The following is a 26,304-nucleotide window of genomic DNA, read 5'->3' on the forward strand; positions in this document are numbered from 1 at the left end:
ATTAAGACAGCACACAACAACATATCGCTCGTCAATCGAAATAATGTACTGTATCCCTAATGTGCAGTCCTATGGGATACAAAATTAGCGCTCACTAATGGAGATCATCGCTCTGGTGTCTCTAGGCACTCAGAGGCTGAGCCTCATGGCTGTCATAGTGAAGGAAGCCAAATCCCCCAACTGGTCTCCATGGACATTCTGCCTCTGAACACGTGGCAGAAGAAGGGAGCCAAAGTCATCAAAGGCCTGGAAACCAGGGATTAAAACTGCTGCTACCCACAATCTCAGTTAGGACTTGTGCTTGGTACCATGGTTGGGGCTAATACTGTCGGACGGCATCGTGTTGGAGGAACATGTTGAAGTAAACGATCAGAAACGATAAACGATGGTTAGCCATACTGGGTTAGAAATGGTCAGGTTTTAGGTAAGATGTCATATGTTTAGGTAACGCTTTGGCCTGGTAAAGTCCGTAGAGATTCTACCCACTGCAACAAGCTTTAGGGGAGGGGAGAGAGAGAAAGAGAGAGAGCAGATAGAGATAGAGAGAGCGAGCTGAGAGAGAGCTGAGGAGAGAGAGAGCTGAGGAGAGAGAGAAAGAGAGAGAGAGAGAGAGAGTGAAAGAGCTGAGGAGAGAGAGAGAGAGAGAGAGAGAGAGAGAGAGAGAAGAGAGGGTGAGAGTGAGAGAGAGGGAAAGAGAGCTGAAAGAGAAGAGGGAGTGAGTGAGTGAGTGAGAGAGAGAGGGACAAGATAGAGAGACGAGACAGTGACAGAGACAGAGAAAGACGAGAGACAGAGAGAGAGAGAGAGAGAGAGAGAGACACAGAGAGACAGAAAAGACGAGAGAGAGAGAGAGAGAGAGAGAGAGAGAAATGAGAGACAGCGCACAGTGGAGTGAACAACAGGAACTGACGGCACTTTTTAAAATCAGTGACAGAGCCTGCGGTTACGGCTGAGACGAGATAAGGACATTTACATTATGTTTATTTTGAAGTTTTCCCGTCGCCGGCTTCTGAGACTGTGCGGCAGTGTGAGGCATGCACACTTGCAAAGGCAGACACACAGTATAGGCGGGTCATACAGCCAGACAGGATGCACAGCGGTGCCTTACACACAATGTGTACACTGCACAGGCACCTCTATGCTTCTGTGGCTGTCATTCATCCTTAAATCACCTCATCCTAACTGACAGACAAGTCCAAAGTGTGTGTGTGTGTGTGTGTGTGTGTGTGTGTGTATGTGTGTGTGTGTGTGTGTGTGTGTCGATTTGTGTGTGTCTGTGTGTGTGTGTGTCTGAAATGTTATTTTATTCAATAGTATGGACCTCCAGAAGCAAGACTAGCTCCTCGGGAAACCGTTCCATATGAATATTTAGTTATATTCGTTCTCTGTGTTTTTGATTAATACATACATACGCACACACACGCGCGCAGAAACGCACACACACACACACACACACAAGTCCTGGTGGTTTGCAGTCTCACGGTGGAAATGAAAACAGCTGGGGGCCTTTAAATATATTACATTATATTTAAAAAAGCACTCACACCAAGTGCCAAGCTCGTGCTAATCTGTTCGCTGAAAGCCAAACACGAATCAACGGTCAGCGTCCGGCACTGTGACTTCACCGTTTCCAGCGTTCCATCACATTTCCGCTCTGGATTTTTCTATAATAGAGGATATAACTCCCGTTCGGGAAATAATTCAGATATCCCAAGAACACCACACACACACACACACACACACACACACACACACACACACACACACACACACACACACACACACACACACACACACACACACACACACACAGTAAGCCTCTGTTGCCATGGCGATGGTACACATCTGATGAAGGTAATATGTCTCATTACCCCAGGGGTGATGATGTTAGCTTGCAGGCAGCACCCCGGGCTCGTTCCCCCTTGGCCCCCTGCTCTTGTTTGCGCTCCTGTTATCTTGTCAGATGAACTGACGGTGCTTAATTAAGGCCGGCGCTGATAGGAGCAGCCGAGACTTCCCCCAAGAAAAGACCAAGGGGTCACGCCCTGTGCAGCCTCCATCACCAACCGGCTCTCTCTGGAAACGACCTCCAAAGGCTGGGAGGAGCAGAGTGTTAAGCGCCACGTGTTAGGACCTCTCCTACGGACGCTGGCTCCTTGTAAGCCCTGTTCTACCACTACATGGCCCACCAGATCAGCACAACCTTCACCCAATATTGAGTTATCGCCGGTGTTATGTTTAATTATGCAATACCTCTGCACTACTAGTTTTAAATAATATAGATATATCATTAAAATATGTTGGGTAGAGGTTGTTGGGCTTTTTCATCTGCAATTGAGCTGAGATACAAATTGCTAATGCGAACAAATGCAAATGCGAGAATTATTCTTTTGCATATATTTATGCTATCGATATTCCTTCTCTAGGTGTACAATTGCTTCATACTTTGTAGATACTGTTGAAATAATACCACATTCACACACAGAGCCACGGTCTGGGGTATTGCTATGCAGCACCTGTGTGTGTGTGTGAGAGAGAGAGAGAGAGAGAGAGAGAGAGAGAGAGAGAGAGAGAGAGAGAGAGAGAGAGAGAGAGAGAGAGAGAGAGAGAGAGAGAGAGAGAGAGAGAGAGAGAGAGAGAGAGAGAGAGAGAGAGAGTAAAGAACAAGTGTAGTACACTCATTGCTAAGCCTTTGTAGTTTCTCTGTCTTCAACTCTCAAGGGGAAGATCTGAGAATGTGAGAGTATTAGTGTGTGATTGTCCTTCTATACGGCTGTGCTTGTAAGTATGGCTTTGCATGTTTTAGAAGAAGAAAGCATGGAAGAAGAGGCAGTGTGTGTGTTGCAGGGGTTGTGTTTAGGAGCGATTACACTCTCTAACTGTTATATTGCTACAATAACAAACAAAAAATTAATTAAGCTGAAGAACACGACCAAACACAAACACAAGTCATACTCAAGTACACATACCCAACCAAGATTGTATACACACACACATCAGCCAAGCACAACATGTGCACTAACGCAGAAGTTTTGACTGTTTTACTGTCTGTTATTTAACAAACACGGCCCCAGAGAGTTCTTCATTATGAAAACATTGAATTGAGAAGTATTCAGGCCTGCGCTAAATGGCAATAATAGGCACACAAATCGTTTTTTAAAAACAATTTCGGAGTTCGGAGCTTGGGCTGAAACTCTGGTTTGTGAGGATTCCATTTGGTTGGACATCGACTTCCACTTCAACAGAGACTTACCCGATCTCCAGATCCACAAACTAATCAGGGGAACCTCAAAAGGTCACCGACACCAGTTATTGTCCAACAGAGTGATCAGCTATTTTCAGCCTATACTTGTGCATGGAGGTAGAGGTACATTGCAAAAACCAAAGGTTTCACAAATCATACTTCTCAAATGTTTGTCCACTGAACAATTGATCCCAAAAGAGACCAGCCCCCGATATTAAAATCTCACATGTTGGTATCAATTTGTATGCAGTTAATTTACCACTCTTACGCCAGCACGCTAAAGACCAAAATAAAATTGATTTTAGTAGCAAAATACAAACATTTGTTTACCTATTGGTTCTTACATTAAGGACTTTCAAAAGATACAGTGGCGTTTCTTTGAAAGAGTTAAGAGTTGAAAAAACGTAAGAAAAGAACAGATTGAATTTTTTCATGATAGCCAAATGCCTTCTGTCCTAGAATAGGGAAAAAGTACATCAGAATAGACTGCTGACAGAGAAGAGCTTAAAAAACCGACACACACACACACACACACACACACACATTAAATATCTGAAGAAAATCCAACATCTCTCCCTTTACTCTAGCCACATAATTGCCCACTCTTCTGTATACTTCTTCCCCTGATGGTACAGCTCTCTCTCACTTGCAACATCCCAACCCTTCCGAGCCACCACCAATATTTCTAGAAACTCCTTCTCTGCTGGCAGTTCCCCTGGCATCGAGGAAACATGGAGGGGAAATAAAGCCTGACACAAAAATGGACACGACAGGATGAAATGGAACAGAGAGAGGCACAAGACGATACAACAGAATAGAAGAACAGAACAAAAAGAAACAGAAAAGTATAGAACACGCTTTTAAACAAAAAGAGAAAAGAAAAACTGAACAGAAGTGGAATGCTACACAGGCACCGGGGCTCTTTTGTGAACGTCTCACTGTGTCGCCATTAGCATCGCGCCATTGGCCCTTTCTCCTTGCTCCGCAAGCAAACATTTTTACAATTTCACAACGTGGGAAAAATTCAAATCGGGAATTTAAGCTACGCACATGTTTTCTGCGCTCGGGTGGCGCCAATCGGAGGAGCCGCACAAGACGGGCAGCGGAGCGCCTTCCACTGTTTGTCACGGCAGCGTTTCCCCACCAGCCCGACGCAGAAGCTGATTGGACCCTCATTACAAGCAAGGTTTGATGGCTCCAGTGGAGCTGGGCCAAAACACCCACCCAACGCTAAAGTCATCTGAATACTGATTCAGCAGCCTAAGCTAAGTATAAGGCAGATACAAAGTTGGTCCGGTCCGTTGATGTTACACCACACTTCAGCTTTTAAGTGTTGACAGCTATAGTTACACTATGTTCATCTGAGAGATGTGGAAAATGCAGCTCATATGTGTCAACGTTTGTTTATTGGAACTTTCTATAGGAAATTGGCCACAGCCATTCTTCAAACTGAACAGAATAGCTCAGATCCAAAACAGAATTGTCAATAAGAGGGCAGAGCACGGAAAAGGGAAATTGACAAGACAATATAATGGCAGCTTATCCAGCACCGTGAACGCTGTCAGATATTGGAATAAAGATGAATATGAGATATACGTGGCCAGTAAGATTGATCCCATTTCACTGACCCGGAGTCAAGCTTTAAGAAAAAAAATACTACATGAAAGAGTGGGAACACACACACACACAGCCACACACACAACAAATAAAAAGAGCCTGTGGATCCCTCCCGGGGTAAACAAACTGAATACCCAGGAATAGGAGAGGAAAAAAGGAAATATGGAAATGACCCACTACAAGAAAATAGGATGGGAAAATCTGATTATTAACGGCTCAAATCCGTTGGAGGGAGACTTGCGGGGAAGAGTTGTGGAACGTGCTGTAACTTGATGAGAACTTTAAAGAAGACCCCGGGTGAAGCATGGTGGGTCTTTTTATCCAGATCTACTACTACTTAATGATTCAATGAGGGCTACATTTGTGAAGACTACTTTTCAGGCATTAACCGAATTCTAAATTCTAAATTGCAACACATTTATAAAACAAATGAACTCCTAGTGCTGCAACCATGGATTTTCTTGGACCTTATATACACACACGCCGACAAAACTGAGCACACATTTGGCAACCAAACATTTAATAATCCATCATGAAATATGTGAAGTGGTTGCCATAACAACCTTTCAACTAGTCACTGTAGAAATTCAAATATTGCTAGGGATCAACATCAATAAGAAAGCATTACTGTAATTGATGGGGCTTATCATGGTTGGCATGTGTTCATTTGCGAGTGTGTATCGGTGTGTGTGCGCAAAAACAAGTCAATGAAAACCTCTAATGGTCTTGTGGGTACCTAAAGTCCCCACTAAAAATAGGACAACACAATACAACAATACATACTATAGCTGGGGCCTTTCTGTTTTTTAACTGTAAGGTCATGCGAGCAGCCATTAAACGCCCTTCTCATTTCCTTGCGTCTCTCTGTGCGCTAACGTCCAACCGTAAAGGGGAACAACACACTGCCAGAACGTTGCAGCGTCGCACGACACATGAGAGACATCCCGTGTGTAGTCGAAGGTTGGAATGCTTTCCGAGATGAAGCTTTTTTTACGATATTCAGAACAACAAAGACGGGGGCCCTTTCCTTTCGTTCCCGTCCCTGTCGCATCCGGGGCCTATCCATGGTGGGTATCGGAACACCAGTACGGCCTTCCCCACTGCCTTGCTTCCTGTGTCTGACTACCTGTTGGTCCGCCCGCACCGTGCTCCATTGTCTCCCTGCTGACGTGCCGTCGTAAAGTGCTGACCCAGCTTGGCCAGTAAAACCCCCTTAATCCAAACCGCAGTGTTTCTATTCTCTTCTCCCTCTTCTTTGATTATTTGGTATGGGGGGGGCGGGGGGGGAGAGAAAGAGAGAGAGAAGGAGAGAGGGAGAGAGAGAAAAAAAGAGAACAAATGATGCAACGAGATTACAGCAATAAAAGGTGAAATGAAGAGGCATCGAAAGAAAGCTAACAAGCTCTAGTTATCAGCTCTGCAGCACAGCGGATAGAGAGAGAGCGAAAGAGAGAGAGCGAGACGAGATGAGAGAGAAAGAAAGAGAGAAAGAGAGAAAGCGAGAGACGAGAGAGCCGAGACAGATAGTGACGGAGATAGACGAGAGACGAGAAAGAGAGAGAGAGACAAGATAGAGAGATGTGAGAGAGAGGGACAAGATTGAGACGAGACAGAGACAGAGAAAGATGAGAGAGAGGGAGCGAGAGAGAGAAACGAGAGAGAGGGAGCAAGAGAGAGAAACAAGAGCGAGAGAGAGAGAGAGAGAGAGAGAGAGAGAGAGAGAGAGAGAGAGAGAGAGAGACGAGAGACGAGAGAGGAAGAGAGAGAGAGATATATGTGGGTGACACTGGGGTATGTATGCAGATCAGAGGGCGAGGGTTGGGGGGTATGGGGGGGGCAGTGAGGACCTGAGGAGGTGGAGTGGAGTGGAGGTGAGGGGAGAGAGAGGGGGCGGCGTGTCTTCTTGTTTTATTCATGGGGGATTCTGTTGGAAGCAACGACACAATGATCCACCCAGCCTTTCCTACCTTCTTCCTTTCCTCTCATCTCTTATCCCTCACGCTTCTCTCCACTGCTCCCCACACGCACACGCACACGCACACACACACACACACACACACACACACACAGGCACGTCCTCTCCTAACCCCCTTTTCTGTCATGTCACTCTCATCTCTCTCTCCCTCGCTCTCTCCCTCTCTTTCTCTCTCCCTCCCTCTCTCCTCCTCTCTCCCTCCCTCTCTCCTCCTTCTCTCTACCTGATCACCCTATCTTCTTGCCTTCTGTTTTCCTCCCTCGCCTCCTCTGGGCTCGGTGTCGGATCAGTGCTCTGAAATACACGCTCATTCTGCTCAGCTGTGTCTAACTCTCTCTCTGTGACTATTGCGCTCTGTACTCAGAGACGTCTCACGTGAGACTGCTCCTTTCATTCGTTCCTTCTCCACCTGAGCAAAGCTCCGTCTCCGCCCTTCAATAGTTCCAACAAAAGACAACTTAGTTTGTTGACAGGATTTGCGCACTAAAAGCGTCCTCCCATGTCCCAACTTTTCCATCTGTGACATAATAATAATAGATCATTCTCCAACTCTTCAAGAACCCTCACGGTGGATTTGGCTTTTCACTAACAAATCTCTATGCCACCGTGTGTGTATACTATACATACTCACTCCATCATGCCTGATCAATAGATGTTGAAGAGAAAAGCACCATAATCTAATAAATCGCGACAATGGACTCAGCTGACCAATGTAACCTGTGGAGGTTTTTTGTATGGTTGTATTTTTGTAAAACCATCTAAATCCATCAATAGGCGGACTACACCTGTGAGCCGGGGGAACATAGAATACAACGACATCCGACCTAACCTTTAACAACGTTTCAGAGAAATACTGAAAAGTAAAGATAAAAACTGCTGAATCAAGAAAGGAGCTTTGACGGTTTCAAGGATTTTTGTTGCAGTTTATATGTATTTATAACCCAGACCCCTATGTGCTTCAACACCAGCAAAGCCACCATACCATCTTGTGCCTTTAATAAATACACAACCATGCTCCTTCCATGTGAGCATGTTCATATGCATTGACAGTGTGCATATGCGTATGCTGTGTGTGACATCTTCACGCAACTGTGAATTTGAATTTCCCCTGGGGATCAATAAAGTATACACCTATCTATCTACAGCTACCTATCTATCTACCGGCAGACAGCATAGACAGCACAGTTTTGCAGACAGTGAAGGATGTTTCGGTCTCCACTGGTCTCCTAGCCTGCAGACCATCCTGATCACATGACTTCACATTCTGTTTCAGGTCATCAGTCTGGACCTCTAGCCGCCCAGATTGATTTCCGGTAATAACAATGTAATCGGGGGCCAATCAGGGACTGGGCCGTAGTTGATTATTTACACGGGCCAATCAGTGATTGGCATCGTAGTCTATGCCGCCGCTGGAGAAACAGTAATGGCGTCTCGAGAAGCATGTCAGTCATCCTCATCCACTTTGATTTATTCACTTAGCATTGATTATCAATTGGACACAATGTTGCGAACCAAGCCTATCATTGATATGATCGATTTGTATTTTAATTGAGTATCACGGCATAATATTGTTGAGTCGCGGCAGCTTAGTAATTCATTTTCACTCAGCTTATTAGAATTTCAGACAAGCATGTACTTTTGAATAAACATGAGACGAAACCAACACTATAAAATAGAGTAGGTGGTCTTGAATGTCATGTGAGAAAACTGAACACAACAATAATAACAGAAGAGAGACTAATGGGTTACCACGGGGCCCCTGGTTGTGACTTGTTACCTTAGCAACCGGCTCCATATTTAATAAAGCTTGGCCAGGTGAGTATTATGGGAGCTGGCAGCACTGGACTGTAGGTGCATTTGACTGATCTTGCTGGTCGGTATAAGTGGAGACTATAGAAGAGCTTTCGTACTGACCCCTGTGAAGGCTTTTAATAGGTCTAGTGCAAACCCATTTTAAACCTTAACACACTTAACACAAATAAATGGTATTTTTTGCAAAATGTGCATGAAGACCTGCATAGTAAAATAAAAAAGCGACGCTTAGAAGATGAGTAAATCATGAGATAAAAACAGCATATTTTTTATACGAATAAATACTTTATGCATCGTTAATTATCTTAACATGAACAGAATAAGAGAAACGTCGAAGCAGTGTTTCGAGGCTGCAGAGTTGGGTCTGCTTCTCTGATGGCCTATTATATTGATTTTATAATGGCCAATTATAATGATACGGAACGTTTGGCAAAATGATTTAGCAACAATAAAATGTAATCTATCCAATAGGGCTGCGTCTCACGGGACGGGGGCGGGGTGGGGGATCAGTGCAAACTGTGTACAGGCTTGCTGTGTGAAAAAGGATCCAAATCGCTGGCTACTGCATTTTTTACATTTTTTACAGCAGCATTTGAACGTCAATCCACGGATGAAGCATAGCGTGTTCTAAAGCCGATAAAGCACTTTGATTTGAAATAGGTGGAGGAAGTGAGACTTAGAGGTAGAGAGAAGGAGAGAAGTAGAGGTAGAGAGGGAGAGAGACAGAGAGAGTGAGAGATGTGCTGGAGGCAGGATCCGCAGGAGCTCAGCGTGAGAGCTAGTTTCAAAGCGAGGTTTTTTCTTACTAGTCCACCCAAGTTTTCTCCCACCTAGCCCACCTCGCCACTTACTGGAGATGTTTTTTTTTTTTTTCTTATCAGGGCATCAGTGGGGAGAAAAGCCCACAAAATTACAAAAGTCATTTCCCCGACACCTCAGTCTGTGTAAAAACATGCCGCACATAGGTACAACACAGTGTACACCCACTCGTATCCACAGGCCCTATTCTAAATTCAACGCAAGACATTCAGGGTCTTATGGCAAATATATCAATGTCTTGTCAAGCACAAAAACACTGGGAGGCAAAACGTCTCGTCTGTCGACTCCCATTCAGAGGCATTTCCCAATAAAGACCCTCACAGGCACACAAGAGCCCTGACTCTGGAGCGAAGGAAAAAAGTATGAATGTAATTTCCAAGAACACCGAGCCTAAAGCTGTGACACAGCTTGAACTTTGGAACGGGACGGGGGAAGCCGTGCATGAAGAGGCTTACTGCAACGATAGGAAGGAAGGGGATTCGGGGGCAACATGGTGCTGGTCCTCACTTTCTGTAGCGAACTTGGGCCAAGATCTTGTAGGCAATATAATTACCAAAAAGCGGTTGTAATTATTGTACCTATTAAAAGTGTGTGTGTGAGTGTGTGCGTGTGTGCGCGTGTGCGTACTATTTTGTGTGCTGTTTGTGGATCGTCACATCTTTTATATCACAAACAACTAGAAAGTAAACAATTAGGCAACTTCCATAGGCTGAAAAATGGAGGCAGAGAGGGCTAGACAGATTGTGTGTGTTTAGGTGTGATGTGCATGAGAAAGATGTGTGTGTCTGCATTGAAATGCAGAGTGCCAGCTTTAGACTGAAGCACAAAAATGAACAATTTCACCCTCAGCGAGAAACACCACCAGCTGTGACAGCTTAACACACACTTCATGCTGACAACCACTGAAAGACACACACTTCAAGTTGCAACCACATGCACACACTCTTCCCACTCATGTTGACACACACTAGTTTTACACTGGTGCCAACACACACACACACGCACGCACGCACGCACGCCTTGGTAGGCCACAATGCTGATTGCCAGGCATGTCACAGTAGCTGAAGTAGCTTGACAGAAGAACAGAGAAACATTTCCTTTTGCCGGCAACAGCTTTCCTATGGACTGCCTCCCTGGCGCTTGCTCTCCCTCTCTCCCGTCATCGCCACCATTCTCTCTCTCTTTCTCTCTCTTTCTCTCTCTCCCTTTATCTCAGTTTGCACACTTTCACTGTATACCTTCCAATTCACCTCTGCTTCTCCATTTCCTGTCTTTTAGCCATTCCCTCTGTCTCCCTCTCTGCCGATTCATTTCTATTATTACTTTGTGATGTTTTTGAGATTAACATTTTGAACAGTGTGTGTGTGTGTGTGTGTGTGTGTGTGTGTGTGTGTGTGTGTGTGTGTGTGTGTGTGCGTGTGTGTGCATGTGTGGAGAAACATAGTGCTGACCCACGCTTTCCTTGGCAAAGTAGATCTTATAGGCTGTATTATGGCACGTATTGAGCGGTCTTAATTATTGCACCTATTAAAAAGAAAATCTGAGGTTAATGTCTTCTTATCCACAGTTATCCTCCACTAGAATTGCTAGTATCCATAATACATTATTCATGAGGAATACAATACAAATAAGAAGAGGAAAAGGTACAATACACTTGTAGAATATTACTGTGTAAGAACACCGTACTACCTTCCTGTATTATATCCGAAAACTGCATATGCATTAAATGTATGAAAAATTCCCTATACTCTATAAAGACAAATCTCTATATAGACAACAATAACATTTTCCAAAAAACACTTCTTCTAATGTTTGTGTCTTCAGCATGTTTGTAAGCAGGGACTGAGAATGCAAATACATTTCATGTTTTTTTACAGGCCTTAGGGACATTGTGGAACAGGTTCAGAATGAACCGCAGTTTTACGGTTGGCCTGACAATGAAAATGGGTGCTTGTCAAATACGGAACTCACTTCAGTAAAATCTCAGACCAGCTCAGTCTTCACTTATCAAAGTGGATAAGCAGACGGTGATTTGTTTTTTGCCTTCAGTATTCAATTCAAGGCATGATCAATTGATTGGCAGCGGCGGCCTTTTGGAATGCCTTTTAGGAAAGGAGATGTAAGATATTGGAAAAACTCTCATTCCGGGGACCCAATGATTCTTAACGCAGACTGCCGCCCGCCGTCTCCGTTTCTCCTGTCGTTCCGCAGTCGATATCTTTAAAAAGGGCTCATGGTTCCGCGTACATGTCACATTTTCCGAGCCATTTCGTTTTCTCTCTTCTTTCAAATGGCTATTCAGAGAGACCGTACAGAGAGAAAGCTTGCTCGCTGCTGCATGCATACCCAATGAAGACACCAGGCGCACCTCAATAATTGATATCACAAAAATGGAAACAATCCCAAATTCAAAGACTTATAAATGGGACAAGAATGGGGCTCGGGCAGTGAAGTATATCAATTGAATCATAATTGGAGGATAGAGAGACAATCAAACAGAAAACTGTAATGCAAGGACAAAGGGGAATGAAAGCCCATTCCAATCGTTCTGTTCTTTGCCATGGTCCCAATCTCCTGTGTGTATGTGTGCGTGTGTGCGTGTGTGTGCACACACACGCTTGTAAAATGACCCATTCGCATGCGTGCATACTCAGCCAAGCAGGTGGATGAACAAAAAAAGAAAACAAGGCCTGCTCTCTCACACAGAAACATGAATTATGGCCTCCGTTTTACTGTAAGGAAGAAAGGAAAAGAGAGAGAGAGGGAGGGAGGGAGAGAGAATGAGAAAGTGTGTGTGCGAGAGAGAGGAGAGAATAAGAGGATCAGTACATTCCAAAGTAAAGTCCAAACATGTTGAGGTGTTATATAACAAGACACACAGAGACACACACCCACACAGCTGAAATTTTTAAGTTGTTTTTTTTGCCATGTCGTGTCTTTTTGTACTCTCCACCAGGTGGAAGCACACCAGAGTGAGACCATAAGAGTTAAAGTGCAACACATGTGGGAGTTCCATGTAGAGTGGCAGTCAAAAGGTCAACAACTCTTGAATGCTAGTCAAGTTCTGGTTGATTGGTCAGTTGGTTGGTGGATATGGACCAAATTAGCATTGCTCGCTGGTGTCTTTTTCATGAGGAAAAAATCCATTGTTTTCAGCGGCAGGAGGGACATATGCCGGCCAATGTACTTTATTTTTGAGTGATATATTGTGTTAGAAATAACATTCATTTTGAATACAAATAATAGTGAAGGCTCTGTAGTTTATTTTTTAATAATCATATGGTTTGGTTTGATAGACTATACAACTTAAAAGACGGCGGTAAAAACACCCCGGATTTCACAACTTTGAATTAGCCCAAGTTAAGGACGACTGCTAGTCGAAACATAATGAAGCCCTTGGCTCCAGACTTATTGATACCAAAGAAGTCATTGGTCTGGCACTATTTTATTTTAAAAAAAGACGAAAAGTATGTCAAGAGTAAAGTAATTAAATCTATGTAGGTGTATCACCGAAAATAGGGCATAAGTTATTTTTTTTTCATGTTGTCTGCGATTCTCAATCAACTTCCATGTTTAACGCACAAATCACTGCTCCATCCGTTGAAAACTATTGTATTAAACACCAGAACAAAAGATAGAATCGTCCGATGTGTGAGACGTTTTATAACGGAGTTTAAGAGATCTGAAGATCTGAAGCCAACTGACCTTCTCCAAACAGCACTTGTATGTATAAACAGCAATATGTGATATTTAGAATAGCAGGTAGACTAGAATATACTGTGGCAGAGAAAAGTAATCTTGAGATAAGGTACAGATTTCTTTTTTCGATTAGTCATAGAGTTGGTTGAATTTCAGCCGACCAAGATTGTATTTGACTTTATTTGATCAGTCCTAGAAAAGGTACTTGGTGTTTTTCCTTACTTTTCTTCCCAGTTGGAGCCCTTCTACTTAATAGTATTAAGTATTGACCTATAACAGTAGACTGTAATAGGTTGATCCATTGCCAAGAGACTTAAATATCACCAAGGTTGTTTGTTCACTTAAAAGACAATGTGTACACTCCAGTCACAGTAGATATCGAAGAGTAAACAAACACTGAAATTAATCCTTCGGGACAATACCACATGAAGTGAAACACACCGGTTATTGCAACTGCTCTTTCTAACACCGAGGATCGATTTATAATAAAACGGCCGACTTTTCTCTCTTTTGGGTATGATGTCTACTGTGCAGTTTGAGGATGCATCTTGAAATGGTGTTTGGTATATTGTGTGAATAATAGAATGATTCTAATTTCCTAATACATAGTCGCTGTGCGTGAATAAAAACAATTGTCATCAAGGCCCTAGCCATGTTCCAATGTCGATTTGCCTGTACCTTAAGCATTGAAAGTCTGCATGGAGGGTGCATGACTGTGCGTTGAGACCGGTGTTTGGGCCAAATGGTGACTATAAATACCCTGGCCATGCATGGACTGTCCGCTCACGGCACATCAATGCCACTATACTGGAGGCTTCAGTGTACCTTTTAGACTATGCCCAACACACAGAAGCATAATGACACACACACAAACACACACACACACACACACACACAGAGCTACACACTTCCATTGGTTTTCCCTTGCTCACTCTGCGAATAGGTTCTCCCAGGTCGTGGAGCAGGAGACGACAGGTGATTATGGGCGGGCCTACATAGGTGTGCTGGAGGTGCAGAGGAAGAATGTGTACCAGGGACAGGTGGTTTTGAATACCTCGGTTATTCTTCAATACGGTGATGGAGGCCCAGAGTCCTGTTTTCACAATTTTGTTCCCAGATCAGAATTGTGCTTTAGTAGTTTAAGGTCAGCACAGGCTTCTGCCACTGAGAGTCCCCTTCCCCGGTTTGCCGTGTCCTCTTCCTCTAAGTATTGTTGTTAACTTTAGTTGTTTTCGTTTGGAGGGAATACAAATATATTTTTGACGCACTCTTCAAAATCCTGGTTATTTGTTACTGGCTGGCTTGTGCACACCATCCAGGGAAGGGGCCGTAGTGCGTGCACGCGCACACACACACACACACACACACACACACACACACACACACACACACACACACACACTCAATCCTTCAATGAGATAGAAAGTGGAGTTAATGCAGCAATTATAGCACTAATGGCACCAGCTGGAATTTTTGTCTAAATACCCCAGCAATTCAGTCTGGCATATCTAGCCAAAAGAGCATCTATGATACACCAAGCTTTACTATTCATACTACACGACTAAACTATACAAAGGGGACCTTCCCCCAGAAATATATTTTTTAAATAACAATAGGTATGCTTGAGCTTGAATCTCCCCACCTTGCCAAACGATATGCAGTGCGTTAACACGCAACCTTTTGTTCGACCGGCGGGGAGAGCTTATGACACAGACGCAGGATCTTGATCAATAACGCAATATGAGATTTGTTGTTTGTTCATTTTATCAAGGTAGCGTGGCCGGCAGGACCTGCATGCTCCTCCTCAACTCTTGAGTTGTTTGAATGCAGCGCTCATACCAAAAGAAAGGATAGATAGTGTGTGTGGCGATCAAATTTCCACTATCCCTTCGTGAAAACGGATGCATGATTAGAGAGCTGGGGACTCGGCTGAGAGCGCTAGCCTGGCAACGCTAAGTTTAGCTTAGCCAGCGGTGCATTGCAGAACACTGATCATGTACCCCTCGCTTTAGGAGAAAAACTCTTCGTCCTAAAGCACAATGTCTAATATACAATGTCAAATATTTTAGACTGTAGTATTACTTTAATAAACGCCTTATTTATATATTAGTGGTCAATCATTCTAGGTTACAATACAATGAAGATGTTAACACCCATTTTCATTGTTTGGTTTGTCATAGAATATAAATATCCCCCATGTTTGTCTAGTGGGGGAGGACTTTATGGTAGATGTCATGAATGTCTGAATTTTGAATTATGTTCTGTTATATTTAGGGATGCAGCATAACTTTTTTTAACCGATACCGATAACCGATAACTTTCAGCTCCTAAAGGCCGATACCGATACCGATAACACACACACATATCCATATATATGATCATGACCTAAGATCATGACATTGTCGCACAGACATCAGTAGAATCAACTGGGGGTTTAGGGGGGCTGGCTTGCAAGGGGCAGGATATGACGTAGGGTCGAGGTTCACAGTACGGCCCCTGTCACTCAGGTGTGTTTTGGTCTGACCGCAGACAGCAACGGAGGCAGAATGGGCAGAACTCATCGCGATCATCTTAAATGTTGCTGCAGCGATGCATCATATATTCCGTTGCATCCACAACATCCGCATCAATCGATGAAAGATTGGAGCATGAGTTACAGACAAATAGAAGAAACAATGAATAAGAAAGGCGTTGCGAACGACTGCGTTACAGGAGGAAGAGAGCTTCTTTTTTTGCTTCATTTCACATCTAACAAACGCTGGGACAAATGTAGTTGATATCTGTGTTTAACTGAGAAAACAGGGAGTGGAAGGCTATAATGTTCAGCTAACTGTTGTCAATAATAAGTGTTACTGTGCGTTCACACCAAACGTTGCGGGGCGACACGTTTCAATACAAAGTCAACGTAGAGACGCGTATCGGGCGAAATTTGACGCGGCACAAACCTGCGGCAAGATTTGATTGACGGCACGTCATTTTTCCACGTGAACGGCGAGTGTGTTCACGTGGATTTGCAACGCGACAAGTTTCGCTGAAGTTGAAATATTTGAACTTTGCTGCGGCATTCGCGTGAGACAGCCAATCAGCGTTCACTCCCTGTGGGTAACGTGGGTGAAGTAACGTAAAACAGCCAAACACCATTCAACCGGCTGGGCCAACCGTTCCCTGCACTCCGCAGTGAACCGCAGCTTGGAGGAGAAAGTGATTGTTGCCGTTTGCGACTCCCGGAGCTCTATATATAATATTATATGATATTATATATATATATATATATATATACAATATATATAATATCACGGCACAAAGCGGTGTGTGCCTCCGGATTATATTATTAACCCATTAACGACGGGCATTCCGACGTCTCTCCCTCTTCCACAACAGGTAAAGACATGCAATGGTGGTTATCTCGGCCATGGTTGATGAGAATGAATTGGCATAATGCACCGTTGGTGTGAACGCACGGTTACGAGAGTAGCGTATGTGTGCGCGCGGGAATGGCAGTGTGTGTGTGAGTGAGTGGACGAGCGAGGAGAGCGAGCGGTAGCGTGTGTCAGTTTAGTGAAGTAACGAACGAGTCCGGTTGTGTCTGTGCAAACGTGTATTGTAACGTTAGTGAAACTAAGAATAAAGTACCCAGCCTGTCAATCATCGGCAGCCGCTTCATTCCGACCATATTCCGACCTATAAGCAGACCCAGTGTCCATGTAAACGCGGCTACTGCCGGTCAAAGTGGAAGGGTGGTACCCCCGAGAGAACATCGACACTGTGCTCCTCGACTACGGTCTGGGAGCCGACAGCAGGAAAGGTGTAACATAATAATTAAAAAAAACATTTTCTATATCCGCGTGCAGTTGTGAACTCATGTATTGTAATTGATTGTATGATGTGTACTTTTAGGGTTACGATAAGACCTTTCATTTAGCCTTAGTGGGAGCAGGGCACTGACTGTTATCGGCCCGATAATTATCGTGCACCCCAAGTTATATTTCCTCCCAGTCTTATTTTTGGGTTAGAACAGTTTACACAGATTAATCATGTTCTGCTCTATTTTTTGTTCATATAAAATTTGGAGTCAATAAAACTCTTATTCCACCCTAACTTTGTCTCCTTCTCCGTATGTGGTGGCATAAGTGGGACGTAGACCACACAGGTATATATATCTATATCTATATCTGTATATATCTATATCTATATCTATATCTATATATATATATATATATATATATATATATATATATGTATTTATAGATATGTTATTATTTATTTTTTATTTTTATTGTCATGATTTTAAATGTATTTATAATTAAAAACAAATGTCCTCTAGCATTTTTTCTCTCTCTTGCCTTCCTTTTAAAGAACCAAGGCTTGAGGAGTTGACTGATTTTGACGATGGTGAACGTTTCCTAATCAAATTTGAATGGCTCAGGAAGGATAAAGTTAGCCCTGCAGAGAGGAGCAAGTCAGGAAATGACTTCCTATTGGTAATCACAGAGTACGCTACCAGGTACCCTGAGGTTTTCCCCCTGAAAATGATCAAGGTCAAATCTGTTGCCTTGTAGAGCTCTTAGAACGGGAAGGATTTTCCTGTGAGATTATCACGGACCAAGGCACAAACTTCATGTCCAATTTGCTGAAGGACGTACACCAGTTGTTTAAGGGCTTAAGAACTACTCCCTACCATATATAACGAGTTCCAACCTCTTCATCCCTTGCCTCTCAGAAAACCAGCTGTTCAAGGTGAGAGCATGTTTTGATCCAGATGTGTTACAGGAGAACCCTGGTAGTACTGCTATGCTTGTAGATGACATTGAATTACAAGGTAAGGCACCAATGAGATGTTTGAGCCACAGGATTCAAGAGTCTCCTGGTGGCCATGAGGAAGGAGGTAGACCTTCTGTTTGCAATGGGGATCATTGTCAACAACTAACTAGAAGTGAGTGGGGCAATCCAATCGTATTGGTCCCCAAGAAGGATGGTGAAATCTGGTTCTGTATTGTCTTTTGTTACCTGAATAATATCTCAACATTTGACTCATACCCCACTTCTCACATTGATGAGTTCAGGAAAGGCTTTTTTTAATTCTTAACCATTATTGACCTATGCAACTGCCTTAGCCAACAACCTGTTGAATTGACTGCATTCAGACCCCATGGGGACTGTACTGTTCTGCCCTTTGGGTAGCATTGCGCACCGGCTACCTTTCAGAGGCGTACTATTCGATTTTGGACTTGGACTAACATATTTTGCCTGGATGCCTTTGTCATTCACAGCACAACATTGAGTGAATATCTGAAGTATGTTGGAGTGATCCTTGCCCATCTACAGACAGCCGACCTGAACGTCAACCCCCAAAACAGAGACAGAGTATCTGGGCTATGTGATTTGGAATAGAGTCATCAGGCCCCAAATTCAGAAAGTCCAAGAAAACCAGTCCTGTCCAAAAAAAAAAAACAGTCCTTCATCTGAATGCTTCTAACCCTTACAGAGAGGATTCAACCAAAAACAACAATCAGCTTCAGCGGATGGAGGAAGGGGAGCAGACTTTTCGCAACATCCAACAAGCACTCAGTAGGAACCCAGTCTTGCGTAGACTCGACTTTGGACAGAACTGTTCACTGCAAACAGATGCCTCATCTGATAGCCTTCCTCAGCCGGAAGCGATTTCCCTGTGAGGCTGGCTATTCCACTGTGGAAAAGGAATGCATGGTTGTTAAGTGGGCTCTGGACTCCTTCAAATACTACCTCTTGGAATTGTCTGGCTATCCCAGCGTGACTCCAGAGGAGGGGGCATAAGGGACTGCATACCCAACCATACAGTTATGCAGGTCAGTAATTAAGTTAAGTAATTAGTTGTATATTACAGGATTTCTACACCAATCATTGATAATGCATTGCACACATGAAAACCAAATAGTGACAACGCATAGCTTTTGTGTCATGTAGTATTCTCATACAGTGAATCAAATCATAAAATAATAGTTTACTCAAGGAAATGTTAGGTCCATTCTTGTTTTGTAATAGGAAATAGAGAGTACTTAACTCATCAATTGGCTGTATAGTGATCTAACTTGAAATTGAGGTTATAAATTTGTTTGATGTGCTGTTCATTTTATTTTCGTTCTTTGGTTACATACATATTCCCCATGTTTGTCTAGTGGGGTGAGTACTTTGTGGTAGAGGCCATGACTGTCTGCGGTTTGAATTATGTTCTGTGATGTACCACAGTCTTTAAGTTTGGTTAGAACAATTCTTTAGCCATTAGCTATGTTCCATAACATTTTTTGTTCAGAAAATTTGAGTCCCCTCACAGTGTGCATGTGCGTGGGTGTTTTCGTGTGTGGGTGTCTGCATGTACCTAATAGTCAGCTCTTGCTGTGAGCAAAGGCACCTATTGCAATCCCTGTCTACAGCACACACACACCCCCACACACACGCACAAATGATTATTATCATAAATGGCTGAGAGGCATAAATAAGCCGCAGCAGATGTGAACGCTCTCTGCCACCCACCTGCGCCACACTCAGACAGAAACAGAGACAAACACACACAGACACAGACTCACACGCACAGTGTAGCTGCCCAGAGCAAAAGGTGGTTTGTTTTGGTTTCAAATAGCTGGTGGAAACAGGGCAACGTATGACCGATAAACAAGCCTATTCATCTCGCTTGCGCCATCTCGCTCTTGCTCTCCCTCCCCATCCCTCTCTCTATGTCTCTTCTCTGTCGTTTTGTCATCGTCGCCAGAGTCTAAACAACGATAACAAATAGCCATATCATCTCTGACTGGTACACAAGCCACACGTAGGAGCTTGGCACATGCAAATGTGTTTACACACACATATATTTATGCACAGACGGTATCAAATAAAATCCTCTTTTTAAAAACAAAATAGCCTTAAGTACGCATATGTGTGAATCAGCTTTTGAATTATGTGTACATCTGCTTGGTAGCAATTTAACTGTCCCAGGTGCAACTACTAGTTCATGTGCTTAGATCAGTTTTTTTGCATCCACAAAAAAAGGCAGGAAGCGCTACTAAAATAACTAAACATCTGTTCCTATTTGAGCCACCAGTGAACATTATTAAGCATACAAATTCACATAAAACCAGATATGCCAAATGCCACCACTAGATACAACTAGCCTAAACGTGGCCTTTTCACATGTGCACACACACACACACACACACACACACACACACACACACACACACACACACACACACACACACACACACACACACACACACACACACACACACACACACACACACACACACAGGAATGCAAAGAATTTCCTCCCTTATTTTGTTGAAAGTGAGAGAGTGAAAGAAAGAGTGTGTGAGGAAGGAAAAGAAAAGTCCGGAAAGGGGGAGAGAGGGAAAATATGTGGAAAGAAAGAAAGCGTACACACACAAATCTGTTTGTTTTCAGCTTTCTAATTTATTTTTTCTTTATACTCTTGTCTTCAGAAGTTTTCTATTATCCATCTATGCTTTCTGGAGTTGATCTTTTGGTAACAAATGGAGGCTTTTTGTTGAGAAAACCACACACCAGGAGTTTGGAAGATAATTTATTAAAGGTGTGTGTCCTTTTTTTTATATAACCCTAACCCTAACCCAGATAACTGCAATGTATCCCAGGGGCAGTAGTGGGATCAAAGTCGTATCTTTAATCAACTGTCAAAGAGAACAAATCCAACCAAAGACGTGGGGTTTGACACAACTTCCTTTTGAAAACTACTAAAATAATTTAAGCCAAAAAGTATGACCCCAAACGAATGTTATTCTTCAAAAATATTTCAATGGCTTGTCAGAAAAAAGTTAATTTATACATTCAGAATGATTACTTTCAAGAATGTTTTATCAGCCAGCACAGACTAGAAAACCTCAGATTGTTATGTTTAACGGAACTTCCCTTTATGTAATCGTTACCCAATTGTCATGACAACACGGGAATCAGGACATTCACAGCATTCCATGCATTCTTTGTTGGGAGTTTTGTGTGGCCGGACACATACACACCCTCACACACACCCAAATGACTAACACATACACTTGTACAAATGTTTACACATATGCATACTCACACAATCACTTAAAGACAAACACTATTACTACGTGGTAAGCCCTGAGCAGGCGCACACACACACACACACACACACACACACACACACACACACACACACAGATGGCATAATCTTTTAATGATTATGAGGCACAGTACACAACAATTACACCTGCTAACAACTCTCAACACTTGAGACTATGTATTTGAGCTTGAACTCAGAATACATATCTACAAAACATATCTCAGTTTGAAAGTAAAACATTGCATTAAATTTATTTGTACGCCTATGTTGACCTGAAATATTTTCTACTGTTTCTCCGTGAACATTACGCGTCTTAATGGTTCAGGACTACTTTGTATCTGCATTCTGCTGCTGTTTATTTGTTCATGTATTTGAACATGTTTATTTAAACACCCTTATTTTAATTGTCTTTGTTAAAACAATGACAATCCTTTCTGTGGCATGTCGGCCTAGCACTAGCACTGATACACTGCCAATCCTTGGATTAAAACCTGAGGAATCTTAATACCCCAACATAAGCATAATTAAGAGGAGGGTATTATATAAAACAGGTTGTACCTTGTTTGGAAAACCATTTGGCTGTGCAGGACTTCCTTTTTTTGAGAGGCTTAGCTCATGAAGTAGAGCGGGTTGCCTTGTAACCGTAAGGTTGCTAGTTCAACACCCGGCTCCTCCTAGCTGAGTGTCGCCTTGCATATGGTGGACTCGGTTTGTGAATATGTGCATGTTGTAAGTCGCTTTGGATAATAGCATCTGCTAAATCCCCGAAATGTTAATTAAATTTACAAATATCAATTTGTGCCAGTTGAAATGTCCTAACCTAGTTTTTTGATGTTACAATCAACGTAATGTGTACGTAAATAATAATATGTACATGTTATTATTTATTGCCATAATAATAATAGAATAAACAGTCAAGTCTATGCAACTTCCAAGATGGAGTTACATGCTAGCTGTTTAACTCATAGACACTGAAGACTATTTTTCCTGGGAATGGAATTTGCTATGCTTGCATTATAATTTTTGGCTTCATGTCGTCTTACAGATTTTTAAGCTCCACCATGTGCTGAAACACTGAAAACATAATGAGGCCAACATTCCCATCCACCCACCACCATTCAAACAGCAACGGAAAACAAGTGTGTAGGAACGAAGGTAAAAGAAGTTCAATTCAGAACTCGGAAATACTGTAGGTCAAAGGACTAATGGATGGACATGTGCGCACACACACACACACACACACACACACACACACACACACACACACACACACACACACACACACACACACACACACACACACACACACACACACACACACACACCTCCTTGTACAAGGTATATTGTTGTTTTGCAGCAGCACAAAATGTGTGCATAAACACACAACCGTTCCCCCGAAAGCAGAAAAAACCAATCTTATAAAAACAGTAGAGATTTATTATGAATCAAGATTAAATGAAACTACAAGTGGTTCATCAATCCCATTGATGTCGACCAGTTATGTCCGCAGCACACCGAAGGTAGCACAACAATGGAATAGTCTAGCATTTTCTGCCACAGCCCTCCGTCATCATTCAAGGAGTCTCTGAAAGTAAACTCTACACCTCCTGTATCAGAGGGTTAAGATACTCGCTGTAGTCGCAGTGGTAACTATCTAACCAAGCCCGACCGATTTGCCTCGGTTTCTGTAACATACAACTTCAATACTGTCTTGACGTCTTTCGGCAGTGTCGACGTCTTTCGGACGCATCAACGTTTTCTGGCGAGTTAAAGCTAAAGAATATCTGCCCATCTCGATGTTGTCAGGGGCTGCAGCCAGACAGAAATGGTTTCTGCTTATCTCACCCAAATCGACCCCATGTGTTGTCCGGACCGGTGTGCGATGGCCTACCTTGGTGGGTGCATGGGTGATTGGAAAAGGAGTAATTGTGTAAGACTTGTTAATTTGTGATTTGGGCTTTCAGTCTCTCTCTTTCTCTCGCTGCATTTAATGTGCCCATTCATGTGCACAGGTGCGTGGCTGCATTGTAATACATTTGTGTTGCATAGTTTAATGGTGGTCTATTTTATGCAAATCTAAAGCATCGTTGCAGTTAAACTAACTGATGGGGTTTTGTTTTTTCGGTTTTAAACAAGGCCTTTGAATAAAATGGGTGGGATGTGCACTCTGCTTAAAAACCAGTGGGACGGCGAGACATGAAGCGAAATGCAACAGAGACAGGAATCATCACAGGAGAAGGGTGAGTGCAGCAAGTTTCTGGGCGAGGGATCACACATCAACATGAACACTAAAACAGTCAGGCAGGAAGTGGGGAAGGCACACCGACGGTGTTAAACAATGTTGACAACTGCAAAGAGTGGGCATGACCCTGGCGGTAAGGAAGATGGCAGCTTCGGAAGCCGTAACTCCTCGCTGTAAACAATGGCACCAGTCAGAGGAGCTAGGTTCAGACGGACGGCCCAGGAGATAAAGTAGAAAGGGAAAAAATGAGGCGCACCTTCTATTTGTCGCAGGGCTGTCTTGCAGCTGTCCAGTGAGGGGAACTGGAAGGGGTTGGCGCACGTGCGCAAGGCATGGCAGACGCACCGGCCATCTTGGATGTTGCAGCCGGTGATCAGGTTCTCGCTGCAGGGCTCAAATCCAAGCAGTTGGCCCTCCTCCCAGTCTTCATCTGCCAATAGGAGAACAGAATACACCAATTAGGGAGCTTGCCAGTGGGGTTGGGGCACCTTTTCCCACCCTCCGAACCCCTCAATATTCTTTCACCGCCCCCAAAATTGCTATAACACTTCTGTTTGATTAGTGGCTGGTCGTCCAATGTTACAAATTGCATGGTTGCAGCCTGCCCCACTAGTTTCATGCCAATTGCATTATTATTTTAGTCCTACTCTTGTGTTTCACACCTAGATTTTCAAGTATTCGTCTTTATCAAAGGCTTTATGTGTGAAGTCTGAGCTAGGCGTAGTTTGTGGTTCAATGCACTTTACCTGGCACCATGCTGAGCTATATTTTTGCATTTTTGGCTATGCTTCATGAATTCAACAAGCCAAAAAGCAAATACTGAAATGAAGAGGCATTGAAGGTTCTGAACAGCAACAAAAACAGATATTTGTGTCATTGTAAAGGTTATGGGGTTGAGTAAAGTGACAGCTCTCAAACTCAGCGTGGCAGCTTATCCTCTTCGGTTCAGGTTGAAAAAGTTTTGGACAGACAGCTGACCCCGCTATCTCTTCTCAGGGTTTCAGGCTACGTGGATGTTTCCTTTCTGACATTTGTGTGCGTGAGTGTGTGTGTGTGTGTGTGTGTGTGTGTGTGTGTGTGTGTGTGTGTGTGTGTGTGTCTCTTGTCATCAGGGTAGCAGCAGAGCAGAAATGTGTTTACCTATTTCAAGGCCTTTCCCTAGAGTGTGCATGTCAAATGCTTCAGCATGCACACATGCACAGGCCAACTTGCAATCCCCACCCCCACCTGAAAGAAGAAATGGCTGCAATCTGACTTCTTCTAAATGTTCCACCTGCAGACTGTCTTTTCCTCTTGTCCTGTCATACCCTCCCTCCCACATCCATTTCCAACATCAAAGTAGGGGTGTACGGTACGGCAACAGTATGGATTTTGACGATACCGTGACACCGGTGTGACCAGTAGACAGTGTTGTGTGTAACACATTAGGTAACTACTTGTTCATGTAAAAAGTCAAGTTACACGTAACTACTGAAAATATGGTATATATGGGAAAATACTAACGAAACGTAGTTCCTTTTTCAATTTGGCGCAACGTTACTTTTCCCAGGGACAGATTTGACAGCGATACTGCCTTCTCAGGTAGTCTGCTATTGCGCAAGCATGCAGCCGCGCAGCAAGTGCACCTGCGTCCCTTCACAAGCTCTCATTCCACACTGTACGAGACTGTCTCTGCATCTCAGACATCGCTTCCGCAGGCATTTTCCAAAGCTTACGACAAAAAAACCCAGGGGTGGAATGAAAAAACAAACGCCGTAACTGATTACCTGTGTATGGACTAGGGCTTTGACTCCAAACTTCGTTATTCGAAATTCTAAAAAATTATAATATTCAAACGAATATTAGGCAGCCCTTAATATTCAAACCTTTTATGGACATTATTTTTTGTAAACGGGACGTAGACCGACTCATTTCACAGATTCCTGTGAGACCAGGTTGCCTTAATTACATCTGTCACATATTTAAGGTGAAAACTAAATGTCAAGGGAAAGAGGCGTTGGTTGCAAAAAGTATTTTGATCGCTTATTAAGTTCACTCGTTGCTTATAATGGTTAATTCGTTTCCCAGTATAATTTCCTTAATTTAGAAGACAGTTTTGTTCATTTTTGAATTGTAAAATAAATAAAATAATTTTGCGAGTAAAATTGCGAGTTTTTGAAATTAGTGAGTCGAGCTGACCTTGCCTGCTGTACCCACGGCCCAAAATAAAGAACAGCCGAGACAATATCCTTAATTCAAACATGGCGTTTCATTTGGCCTCAATTGGCTACAGATGCAAACTTGGAATGAACATGCGCAACAGGGATTTCTAAAGGTTACTGCAGAGACTGCAGTAACCTACGAGCACTACGAGCACTTCAGACCAACCTTACCAACAAACGACCTACGAAAGAGATTCGTAGCAAAGAACGTTTCGGGAAACACAAGAAATGTTAAGGTAGAACTTAAAGAAGAGGTTACGAATACCAACGCTTTTGCGCATGGCAAGGCTATGTGCGCGGTGCACCAATTTTTTTTATGAGATAGAGAGACCCCCTTAAAGATGAAAAGATAATTCGAACCCTTCACCGGCAATTTAGCCTACTATCGAGTTCACTCACCGTGTGCCTAATGCTTTACAACATTTCCACCCTCTCCATCAATCAACATATTTTTAGGCTTCAGTGAAATATGCTATTGCTTTTATAAATAAATACACAGTTAAAGTTAGGAGCGGTGTGATACAGAAATCTTAAGAAAATTAAACGGCTGCTTGACCGCCTGACCTTGGCGCAGCAAAAAAAACAATGTGAAATGGGGCGCAA

General features: G+C 43.1%; 1 protein-coding gene across 2 annotated transcripts in view; it reads right to left on the bottom strand.

The window, feature by feature from the left end:
- Positions 1–26,304, bottom strand: part of crim1 (cysteine rich transmembrane BMP regulator 1 (chordin-like)) — a 76,711-nt gene that overhangs the window by 36,233 nt on the left and 14,174 nt on the right. The window contains exon 2 of one of the 2 annotated variants that reach the window (XM_084482452.1): positions 23,757–23,930. The exons of the other annotated variant lie outside the window; for it this stretch is intronic. Coding sequence (XP_084338578.1) covers positions 23,757–23,930 — 174 coding nt within the window. The remainder of the gene's footprint in view (positions 1–23,756; positions 23,931–26,304) is intronic. 2 annotated transcript variants of the gene reach the window in all.

This window comes from Micromesistius poutassou (assembly GCF_964030765.1).
Source record: "Micromesistius poutassou genome assembly, chromosome: 17".
Lineage (NCBI taxonomy): Eukaryota > Metazoa > Chordata > Actinopteri > Gadiformes > Gadidae > Micromesistius > Micromesistius poutassou.